Source organism: Calliphora vicina, unplaced genomic scaffold (assembly GCF_958450345.1).
Source record: "Calliphora vicina unplaced genomic scaffold, idCalVici1.1 scaffold_44, whole genome shotgun sequence".
Lineage (NCBI taxonomy): Eukaryota > Metazoa > Arthropoda > Insecta > Diptera > Calliphoridae > Calliphora > Calliphora vicina.
In genome coordinates, this window is record NW_027052579.1 from 193219 (window position 1) to 205879 (window position 12661).

The following is a 12661-nucleotide window of genomic DNA, read 5'->3' on the forward strand; positions in this document are numbered from 1 at the left end:
TAATTTATGTAACGTTTATATTTTTAAAATATTGCGAACAACATAACAATAATCTCCAAATTACTTATCGTATTTTTCTGCAAACCTTGTTAATTTAGTTCAAACTTGATTCATATCTTCATACATATAATTCCATTATACTGAGTACAATGTAATAAATATGAATACATTTAGAGATACTGGATTTGTTATTTATCAACTAAAATAGAAGATATAGCTACTTTCCTTCATATAAACGTACCTATTTATTTTCAGTCCATTTTGAAATCTGAACAATACTAAAAATGATTGAAGACATACATTGACAATATACTTATTTTGGAAATAATTGGAATTTAAAATTACACATTCATTCAATTACACATGGTCTACACATCCAAGTTAAAATTACACACAATATGTGTAATTACACATGAAGTGGCAACACTGCTTTTTGGTCGGAAAAAAGTCGAACAATCGATTATGTTATCTCAAAAGTCGAAAATAGTCGAAAAAGTCGACTTTTTAGATTGTAAAAAAAATATTGCACTTGCATTTTTTGTAGTGTATGCTAATATATGTAAATCTATATATATAAAAATGGATGTTTGTATGTGGGTATGTATGTATGTATGTTCCGAATGAACGCAAAAATGGCTAGACCGATTTCAATGAAATTTTCAGCGAATCTTCAGAATAGCCTGGCGGGTAACACTGTAAAGTCAGATTTTTGATTTTCGGTCTGTGGGCGGAAGGGGCGTGGCAAAATCAAATTTTTACATTATGCCGCTAATACCATCTATATATATAAAAAACTTCTGGACCGATTTTGATGAAATTTTCAAGGAATCTTCAGAATAGCCCAGCGGGTAACACCGTATAGTCAGATTTTTGATATTCGGTCTGTGGGCGGAGAGGTGTGTAGAAATCAAATTTTTTACATTACACCGCTAATGCCATTATATATAAAAACAGATGTGTGTATATATGTTCCATATGGACTCAAAAACGGCTGGACTCATGGATTTTACGGAATCTTCAGAAAAGCAATAAATCATACTTTTATTACAATAAGTATGATGACTACAGGAATCACAAGGATGTACTGATTGGCGCAATGAACAAACATTACATACATTGCAGCATTTTGAAGTTCCCTAAGGAATACCCGGGACTGTGCTGTTCGAACGGTAAAGTTATTCTGCCACCAGTTATTGAGCCGTCTGAGCTGTTTCTATGTTACATTTCCTATTTTCAAACACTTCCTTCAAAATATCCAAAAGAACAACTCATGCTTTCAAATGACGTCGGTTGCAAGCCCACCTTTAAAGTTCAAGGCCAAATGTCCAACAGAATTGGATCCCGCTCCCAAGTACGAAGTTCCTTCAAATTTATTTCACTGGAAATGAAGCTACAGAAGCCGAAGCAATTGATCCCTCCACAAATGAGATTTTATTCCCGGACTTCTGCCAAATGGAAATGAATGTTCAAGAAGTTTCCTACGAAGTATTCCCAATTCTTACAACCAACTACAACAATTCGGATTGGCTGTGGGAACATGCAATTTTGGCAGCAACAAATTATGATGTTAACAAGCTCAATAAGCAAATACAATTGAAACTGCCTGGCGAAACAATAAAATACAAAAAAATTGACACAGTAATGAACGAAGAACAAGCCGTCGATTATCCTACTGAATTTTTGAATTCATTGGAATCAGCCGGAATGCCACCATATGTATTAACATTGAATGTTGGATCACCGACTTTGTCCGATACTGTATATTAAAATCGAGATGCAATATAAAACAGATGTTTTCTAAGGGTCAGCAACGCGGACCGGGTTCAGCTAGTAAATATAATAATGGATGTTTGTATGTGGGTATGTATGTGTGTATGTATGTTCCGAATGAACTCAAAAACGGCTTCACCGATTTTGATGAAATTTTCAGGGAATCTTCAGAATAGGCTGTCGGGTAACACTGTAAAGTCAGATTTTTGATTTTCGGTCTGTGGGCGGAGGGGCGTGGCATTATCAAATTTTTACATTATACCGCTAATACCATCTATATATATAAACAACTTCTGGACCGATTTTGATGAAATTTTCAGGGAATCTTCCGAATAACCCAGCGGGTAACACTGTAAAGTCAGATTTTTGATATTCGGTCTGTGGGCGGAGAGGTGTGTACAAATCTAATTTTTAGATTATACCGTTAATGCCATTATATATAAAACCAGATGTGTGTATGTATGTTCCATATGGACTCAACGGCTGGACCGATTTTGATAAAATTTTCACGGAATCTTCAGAAAAGCATAGCGGGTAACACTGTAACACATATACATAAATACTTTTTTTTATTTCCAACGTTCAAACAATGACAATTTTCATTTTGTTGCTTATCATCATTCTAAAAATTAATGATTTGGTGTAAAAGAAAAAAAGGAAAACATTCCAACACATGTCCGGTACTATAGAAGTTCTTTTATATTATCAATCGATGATAAACAATTTTGTTTACTCTTGCAAATTAGGTGCATGATTAAAAAATTTCCATATGAAATCTATTAAAAAAATAATATTTTGAATAACTCTCCGCATATCACTTTTAATAAAAAATAACGGTTTTATTCAAATAAAATTTGTTTTCGAAAGGGCATATACGTCTAGAGTCGCAGAAACGGAAAGAGAACGAGATTGACGGCTTCAGCAAATGCGTCGCAGTGCATCTTCATCTAGTGCTGCAGAAACACCTCAACAGCATATAGTTGTTTGCTCCCGAATGACTCGATCAAGAGAAAGAATCGATTTAAAGTTGCCCGGATTTTATTACAATAAGTATGATGACTACAGGAATCACAAGGATGTACTAATTAGCGCAATGAACAAACATTACTTACATTGCAGCATTTTGAAGTTCCCTAAGGAATCCCCGGGAATGTGCTGTTCGAACGGTAAAGTTATTCTGCCACCAGTTATGGAGCCGTCTGAGTTGCTACTAAGTTACATTTCTGGCGCCAATCCTATTTCCAAACACTTCCTTCAAATTATCCAAAAGTACAACACGTGCATTCAAATGATGTCGGCTTCATGCCCACCTTTAAAGTTCAAGGCCAAATGTACCACAGATTTGGATCATTGCTCACGCTTCCCAATGACTATACGAAAAATTCCAATTGATCCCTCCACAAATGAGATTTCATTTCCGGACTTCTGCCAAATGCAAATGAATATTCAAGACATTGTCGACAAAGTATTCCCAAGTCTTACAATGAACTACAACAATTCGGATTGTCTGTGGGAACATGCAATTTTGGCACCAACAAATTATGATATTAACAAGATCAATAAGCAAATACAATTGAAACTGCCTGGCAAAACAATAAAATACAAATAGATTAACACAGTAATGAACGAAGAACAAGCTGTCGATTATCCTACTGAATTTTTGAATTCATTGAATCACCGACTTTGTCCGAAACTGTATATTAAATTCGAGATGCAATATAAAAGAGATGTTTTCTAAGGGCCAGCAACGCGGACCGGGTTCAGCTAGTATTTCATAAAAATGGATGTGTGTATATGTGTTCCGTATGGACTCAAAAATGGCTGGACCTATTTTGATGATATTTTCACGGTGTCTTCAGAAAAGCCTTTTAGGTAACAGTGTAAAGTTAGATTTTAATTTTCTGTCTGTAATAAACAATTTGGTTTGCTTATAGGGTCATGAATAAGATATTTCCATACTGAATTTTTGAATTCATTAGAACCAGCCGAAATGCCACTACATGTATTAACATTGAAAGTTGATTCACCGACTTTGTCCGACACTGTATATTAAAATCGAGATCGATATGCAATATAAAACAGATGTTTTCTAAAGGCCAGCAACGCGGACAGGGTTCAACTAGTAAGCAAATACAATTGAAACTGCCTAGCAAAACAATAAAATACAAATAGATTGACACAGTAATGAACGAAGAACAAGCCGTCGATTATCCTACTGAATTTTTGAATTCATTGAATCACCGACTTTGTCCGATACTGTATATTAAATTCGAGATGCAATATAAAAGAGATGTTTTCTAAGGGCCAGCAACGCGGACCGGGTTCAGCTAGTAAATAATAATTTCATTTAATTTAGGAACACTTATAACTCAAAGGCACTACATGGAGAAGATCTAATAAGGTGAATATAGTTTTTCTACTTTGTATATACAACAATTTATAGTTTTCATATTCTTTCAGATAAACAACACAAGAAAATATCACCAAAACAATCGGACAAGAGTGGAAGGCAATGCACAACATTAAAAAAAATATTGTATACAGAAATTAGTTAAAAAAAAAGTTAATAAATACTATGAAATTGTGAACAAAAAAAAAAACAAATTATTACTTTTCATGAAAAACCAAACACACATTTAAATACCAATACAAAATTTCAACAAAATCATTACAAACAACAAGTAATACAAAAACAAATATTAGTGTCAAAAAATCCACCCGCAACATAATTTAGAATTAAATAGCATTCGTTTTCTACTATATGGATTTAACCCATGACTTTAATGTTAAAAACGTTAATTTTATTTTTTGTTATTTGTCATAAATTATAACATAAAGTATTTTTTTTAATAAATAAAAAGCGTTTTTATTATTATATTGCTTTGCTTTGGCTGGTATCATCAATGCCAAATTTTGAATTTGATACAAAACCGATTCAGTAAATTAAATTTCACATACTATAAAATTAATATAGCGAATATCGTTATAATATTTCACTATGTACAAATGTAAAATACGATAATTTCGCGCAAAGGGGTCAATGTATGAAGTAAATAGTTATTTTCGAATATCTGGAGAACTATCACTGTAAAAGTTTTCGAACTTTATACGAGCCAATTTCTTATCTAACCAAAATGGGACTGATCGGAATAGGGGGTGTGGCACCTTCTAAAGAGAGTAAATAGTTGTTTTCGAATATCTGGAGAACTATTATTGTGGAAGTCTTCAAATTTTGCCTTAATATCACCCTTACTATTCTATAAGTTTGGGTGAAAATGGTATTGTGTTAGTGGGCGTGGCACCTCTCATACAATGTAAACTTTTAATTTCGAATATGTTAAGAACTATAATCGTAAAAGTATTTAAACTTTTTATGAATCAATTACTTATCACTACACGAAATTTCGCTGAAAATGAGCTGGATTGGATTTTTTTTTAAATAAATAGTTATTTTCAAATATGTGGAGTACTATAATTGTGAAATTCTTCAAACTTTATATGAATCAATTTCATATCACGGCTTCAACCAAATATGGGAAGGATTGGAACAAGGGGTGAGTCGCCTACCACACAAAGTAAAATAAATATCTTCGGCACTATAATTGCGAGATTCTTCACACTTTATCCGATTATCTCTCTTATCATTATACATAGTTTGGCTGAAAATGGTCGGGCAAATGGTATGGGCACCTCCCATACAAAGTATATAGTAAATTTCGAATATCTGGAGCACTATAATTGTAATGTATTCGTATGAATCAAATTCTTATCACTGTACGGAGTTTTGCTAAAAATGGTCTGGATCGAAACAGTGGGTGCTGCACTTTCCATACAAAGTACATAGCCAATTTTAATATAATTTTATTATATCAGTCCTTAATTTTAAATTTATATTATTATATAAATTCAACAAACTCGGCACATATTAAGCAGTAATTGAAATGGAATAACAACTCAGCTTTAACTAAAGGTAGAAGCATCCTAGAGCGAGTATCGTGCCATTTATATTTCATGAATGTTAATTGAATGAGTTTTTTCGGAACTCATAGAAGTTAATGCACTAAGTATAATTTTAAATAGGCGATATTCAGTTTTGAGAAAATACTATATTTCAGAAAATAAAGCATCGTTGTCTATAGGTATTTCCAATTGTTTTATATTTTTTGTGGTAATTAATGAAAAAGTTATGTTTTTTGTCCAGACGAAAACTGGACGGTTGGCAAGTCTAACTTGGTATAAAAATAACACGTGACAGGAAAAACGGAAAACTGTGGATTGATCAAGAATTATATTTGCAAGGTATATAATAAATAGATTCAATATGACAGAAAGCAAAGGAGTTATTACACCACTAAATTACAATCAAAAGCTATCATTCGAATTGTCTCCAAGTTCTGAAAAAGATAAAAATTAAATGAAAATGATTATATATCAAGAAGCTGTATGATGTCTTCTGTGCGCAGGACAGATAAGGTTTAATAAAAATCTTGGGAATACACATTGGGTTGCTGTCAAACGTGTGCTCAGATATTTAGCTGACATGTCAGATGGTAGCTGACATTCTTACTAAAGCATTACCAGCCGGAAAGTTTAATGAATACCGCCTAAAAGCTCAACTATAATATGCATAAGTCCCCTTTTACAATGCAGAAATTGAAAGGCAGACAGACGAAGAAAAAAGGAAACGAAAAATTTCAGTCTGTCTATTAATTTCGGGATTGTAAAAGGTTTAAGCAAGTTCAAATGAGAACGAGAAAAATGTCTGACTTTCAAATTCTGCATTGTAAGTCAAAAAAATCAAAAAGTCTGTCAAATGCTTAAGGAAATCCGAAGAAACTTTTAGGTGGCTATAATGTACTTACGTGGATTCAAAACAATTTAGACCATTTGCACATTTATGTGCATTACGCAATTAAAAAAATACGTATTTCTTATTATTTTATCCAAGTATATTAATTTTCTTCTTCCTATTCATTTATTTCTTTACCATTATAGTTTGTCACATATGTTTATATGTATTCGCACAGTAGCTTAAGTTGACTTAAGCTAGTGTATGCTTATTATAGTCGGGCCACAGAATATACAGAAGTGTCAAATTTGACGTTTAAAAAACGCCAAATCAGATGTTAGGGCAGTTCTCATAAAAAGAGATAGCAATATATTTTGTACTACAATATCAGTGATGTGTTAAAGCAAAACGCTATATACCTACAACACGAATTTGGTAGACAAAGAAATGTGAACAAAACAAACAAATAAATTTGTAAGACAATTTTTTCGTAGTCTTTGGCACAAAATTTTTTAAAATGGAAAATTATAAAAATGTGTGTATTGTTTACGTGTAAATTTAAATGAAACAAAATTCTTGGTTGTTTTTTACATTTGCAAAATAAAACTCCACATGTACAATGGCAATTAAAAGTGAAATATTACAAAAATAAAACTAAATAGGAAAGAAATTGAATTATTGCGGCAGAAAATTAAGACTAAAACAAAATGAAAAGGGCAGTTACTTAAAATGAAACAAATATCGAACTATATTATTTTCTGTCTCGTGACGCCTCTGTATACTTTGTGGTCGGGCCTTAAGCACAAAGTATACAGAGATGTCAAATTTGATGTTTCAAAAATTCAAAATCAGATGATAGGGCAGCTCTTTTAAAAAGGGATAGAAAATATTTTGTACTACAATATCAGTGACGTGTTAAACCAAAACGCGAATATGGAATACAAAGTAATGTAATCAAAACAAATAAACAAAACGATGAAAAGGGCCGTTTATAAAGATAGAGACAAATAGAAAACGAGATTATTTTCTGTCTCGTGACGCCTCTGTATACTTTGTGCCTTAAATCTAAATTCATTTTTGCTTCTTCAATAAACCTCAACACAATAGAAAATGACAAAAATATAACGTTATTCGGAAAAGAACATAACATCGACAAGTGTCCACATGAATGTCCGTCATGAAATTGTACGCTGCGTTAAAAAAATGATGTCTTGTCATGGCGTGGGTTTATGGACATGCAATTAAAAAACCAATTGTTCATCCCTGATATCATGTTACGTGTAGTCACTGCTTGCATTAAAGTTTGTTCATAAATGAATTTACTTCGTTTTGTGGTCAACCTGTGGCAACAATCGTGTGTTGTTTATGCCCATTATTTTTTTAATCTGACGTGTTAATTCGTGAAATTGGGAAATTAAAACTTTTTGAGAAATAAAAAAATGGTTGAAATAAATGCAGTTTTGGAGAAGTTTTACAATGACTACGTCAGCAAGACGCCTAAGAAATTGAAAGTGGTTGATATTTATCTTGGATATATATTATTAACCGGCATAATTCAGTTCGTTTATTGTTGTATGGTTGGCACTTTTCCCTTTAATTCGTTTCTTTCTGGATTTATAAGTACTGTAAGCTGCTTTGTGCTGGGAGTGTGCTTAAGATTGCAAGCGAACCCACAAAACAAGAACGTGTTTGTAGGTATTTCTCCGGAACGTGGATTTGCAGATTTCATTTTTGCCCATGTAATTTTGCATTTGGTTGTAATGAACTTCATTGGATAAAAATAAAACATTAATAAATAAACTATTTTTTTTAAGTGTGATTTCTTGAATTTGATTCCATCTGTAATACAAGGCATATTTATTTACTTAGATACGCCTTGTACAAGAGCATGTTCGAACTTCGAATCTGAATATCGGAAAAAAAATAGGTATAGATAAGTAAAATTGAACAAATCTAGTTAATGGGCGCCAAGGAAAAAAAACTTGAAATGCAAGGTCCTGTCCATTTTTCGAATTATAGGCCTCTGAAGTAGAAAGGAGGGGTTTTAAATTCTCTTATGTCGAACACCGGCTTCGCATAGAACATTTTTCTTCACTCCCGGGACGGGTTTAGAATATGTGGAATGTCGAAGACCATCTAAAAACGTATTCGAAACCAATTTATTATTTCTATTGTACAGAAATCGGTTTTTGCTAATATAATCCTGAGACTATATTTTTAAAAATGTTTAAGTTTTCTTTTTTGATTTTTTAACAATACTGTAAAATTCTGTTTTCGTTGCCATAAAAAGGTCAAGTTTGCGGAAAATTACATGATAATTTTCACAGAAGTCATTGCAAAACTATGAAAATATAACAGTTACAGTCCCATTTTTGTTGTTGATGTAGCAGCAGTGATTGCTGAGTTGACAGCCCTTGGCAGAGTGAACTAGGGTCATTCCGGTGAGTAGTACCGGCTGTCATAGGAATGCCCATCTTTATGTACTTTCCATTGATCGTACTGTCTTTTTTGTCCTAATAATTTCATAGGGATACATTTTTAAATTAGTGCCGAAAACCAATTTAATATTGGGTGTATGACTTAATGCGGAATTTATTTTAATTTTAATATATTATTTTGAAACTTGTACAACATAAATACATATAAAGTGAATCGTATCCCAGAGCGTTTTGCATCGCTCGAAAAAAAGGCAAAATATCCCAACCACTTCATTCTAAATACAGGTATTGCACCACTATTCAAACGAATCAGTTGCGCTCGGTACAGGTTCCCTTCAGGCCTGCCAGATTTTCCGATTTATCGGCATTTTGCCGATTTTGCGATATTTGCTCGAAAAATGCCGATTTTTTACTTAATTCTAAAAACTTGGTTACTTTATATATTTTGATTATTTTGGCAGCTCTAAATACTTCAACAAAACCATGGCAGAACAAGCAAGGTACAATTATTGAAAAGTATGTTCTCAATTATACATTCCCTATAACGTCAAACAAAAAAAAAATTAGAAAAAAACAAAACGAAATGTCTAAAACAAAAAAAACAAGTAAGAGTGCTATATTCGGCTATGCCGAATCTTATATACCCTTCACCTTTGTTGTGGATGCATTATTATTTTTTATAATTAGTATATAGGTATGTATGTACATTGCCCACTTTCAGCGTACATCATCCTAAATTTATCAAGAACACAAAAAACAACAACAACGCCAAACGAAACAGAACACCAAAAGAAAAAACAAAAACAAAATACGCAAGGCAATGAAACCAACTCACACCCAAACATACGTTTAATTGTATAAAAAACAACAACAACGCCAAAAGAAACAAAACACAAAAGAAAAACAAAATACGCAAAGCATGCACATTCAAACATACGATTTGTTGATTTTTTGTCAAAAAAACCAACACACAACCAAACAAAAGTTTAGTTGTATAAAAAACAACAACAACGGCAAAAGAAACAAAACACAAAAAAAAACAAAATACGCAAAGCTTGCACATCCAAACATACGTTTTGTTGTTTTTTTGTCAAAAAAACCAACACACAACCAAACAAACGTTTAGTTGTATAAAAAACAACAACAACGCCAAAAGAAACAAAACAAAAAAAAAACAAAATACGCAAAGCTTGCACATCCAACCAATTTGTTGCTTTTTTGTCAAAGCATGCAATACATTGTGTTTTTTGATGAAATTTTCAGAGGTTGTCTCGGATTTTTGCTCATATCTCCGTTATTTATGGACGGATTTTGCTGATTTTAAATAGCAAAATTCTCGAAAGTATGTCTGACAGAATTGTTGAAGATTTGGATCCCGGAGATATCTGGGGCCTTCAGAAAATTGATTTCAACAGACAGACAGACAGACAGACAGACAGACGGACATGGCTTAATCGACTCCGCTATCTATAAGGATCCAGAATATATATACTTTATAGGGTCGGAAATGAAAAATGTAGAAATTACAAACGGAATGACAAACTTATATATACCCTTCTCACGAAGCTGAAGGGTATAAAAAAAATAATTTGTGATTTTATTAAACAAATTTTTATGTATTGACTTTTTTTCGTGAAATATTTAATTAAAATTAAAATTTTTCCTTTACTACTTTTATGCTTTAAAAATATCCAGCTATGAAGAATAAAGGTATCAAAACAAAACAAAAATATAAAAAAATCTAACGGTTATTTTTAACTGAAATAAACATTTTTCATGTGAAGATGTATTCAGTGATAAAATCTCGTGTTCTTGAATTTTAAGGACATTTTTGATGATTTTTAAATTAATTTACTAACGTATTTGAAAACAGTTTGTGGACAAAAGCGTGGCGATAAAACATTTGCTTTCCCATTGTTAGACAATTTTATTCAACAAATAATGATACTGCCACATTCTTCTGCGAATGTTGAACGTATTTTTAGTCAGGTCAATCTTAATAAAACAAAATTTAGATTTTCCCTTGTAAACGAATCTTCCAAATCCCGTTTTTCATAAATAAATAGGGGAAATTGTCATTTTTGTGTGCCTTTTTCGTGTATTTTGACATTCTAAATGCCCAAATATCACAAAGCGATGTTCAGAAAAGTTGTTAAGCTCAACTACTGCTAAAATATAGTTAATAAAGGAAACGGTATTTTTGGTTTTCCTTGTGGCTCTAGAAAATTAATTCTTCACCTTTTTTTTTGTAAGTTGTCTAACAAAACTCAATTTAAATCCTCTTCAAATGAAATAGATTTTATCTCAGATGAGGAGCTCGAACAAAATGAAAATATTTCGATTGCTAAAAGATAAAAGATAAGGTAATGTACATTAGGCTGGGTCGATTTGTATGGACGATCAAAAACTAAAAAAACGTATAGCAGAAACGCAATCTACGGAAAATTCTAAGAAAGTTTCCTCAAGAAACCATAGGTCTAAAATCAAATCCTATCTTGCACATTTCGTATTTTATCCAATAAAAATCTATTAAAAAAACAAGTAAGAGTACATCCTAAATTTATCAAGAACACAAAAAATAACGCCAAACGAAAAAAATCACCAAAAGAAAAAACAAAATACGCAAGGCAATGAAACCAACACACATCCAAACATACGTTTAATTGTATAAAAAACAACAACAACGCGAAAAGAAATAAAACACAAAAAAAAAACAAAATACGCATAGCATGCACATCCAAACATACGATTTGTTGCTTTTTTGTCAAAAAAACCAACACACAACCAAACAAACGTTTAGTTGTATAAAAAACAACAACAACGCCAAAAGAAACAAAACACACAAAAACAAAATACGCAAAGCATGCACATCCAAACATACGTTTTGTTGCTTTTTTGTTAAAAACACCAACAAACGTTTAGTTGTATAAAAAACAACAACAACGCCAAAAGAAACAAAATACAAATAAAAACAAAATACGCAAAGCATGCACGTCCAAACATACGTTTTGTTGCTTTTTTGTCAAAGCATGCAATACATTGTGTTTTTTGATGAAATTTTCAGAGGTTGTCTCGGATTTTTGCTCATATCTCCGTTATTTATGGACGGATTTTGCTGATTTTAAATAGCAAAATTCTGTCTGTCGAAAGTATGTCTGAAAGAATTGTTGAAGATTTGGATCCCAGAGATATCTGGGGCCTTCAGAAAATTGATTTCAACAGACAGACAGACGGACATGGCTATCTATAAGGATAGCTTTATAGGGTCGGAAATGAAAAATGTAGAAACTACAAACGGAATTACAAACTTATATATACCCTTCTCACGAAGCACAGTGGGGGATCTGAAAAAAAAGTGGAAATAAATCTGTAACTTCTAAACGAATAGCCCGATTTTAATAAAATGGTTATAGAGGAGGTGTCGATAAGTTTAAGTTTTGAATTTGGGCTTAAACAACCAAGGGGGGCCGAGCCACAATGCCCCAAAGTGGGGCACCTCGGGTATATCAAAAATTAAAAATGATGCCAAATTTTTGTTTGCGATCCGATTTGAAAGATTTTTATATATATGGAATGTACTAGACGAGCCATATATTATCTCTTATAGTTTACGAGTTATTCGCATTTGAAAAGTAAAATTTTATTTTTTTTGCCTACCTTGGTC

General features: G+C 32.3%; 1 protein-coding gene across 1 annotated transcript; it reads left to right on the top strand.

Annotated features, from left to right (window-relative positions):
• The first annotated feature begins 7961 nt into the window (after positions 1-7961).
• Positions 7962-8362, top strand: Dad1 (dolichyl-diphosphooligosaccharide--protein glycosyltransferase subunit). The gene has a single exon (XM_065514811.1). It carries the CDS (start codon positions 7999-8001, stop codon positions 8335-8337), a length of 339 nt encoding a protein of 112 aa, XP_065370883.1. The 5' UTR covers positions 7962-7998; the 3' UTR covers positions 8338-8362.
• The last annotated feature ends 4299 nt before the right edge of the window (positions 8363-12661 follow it).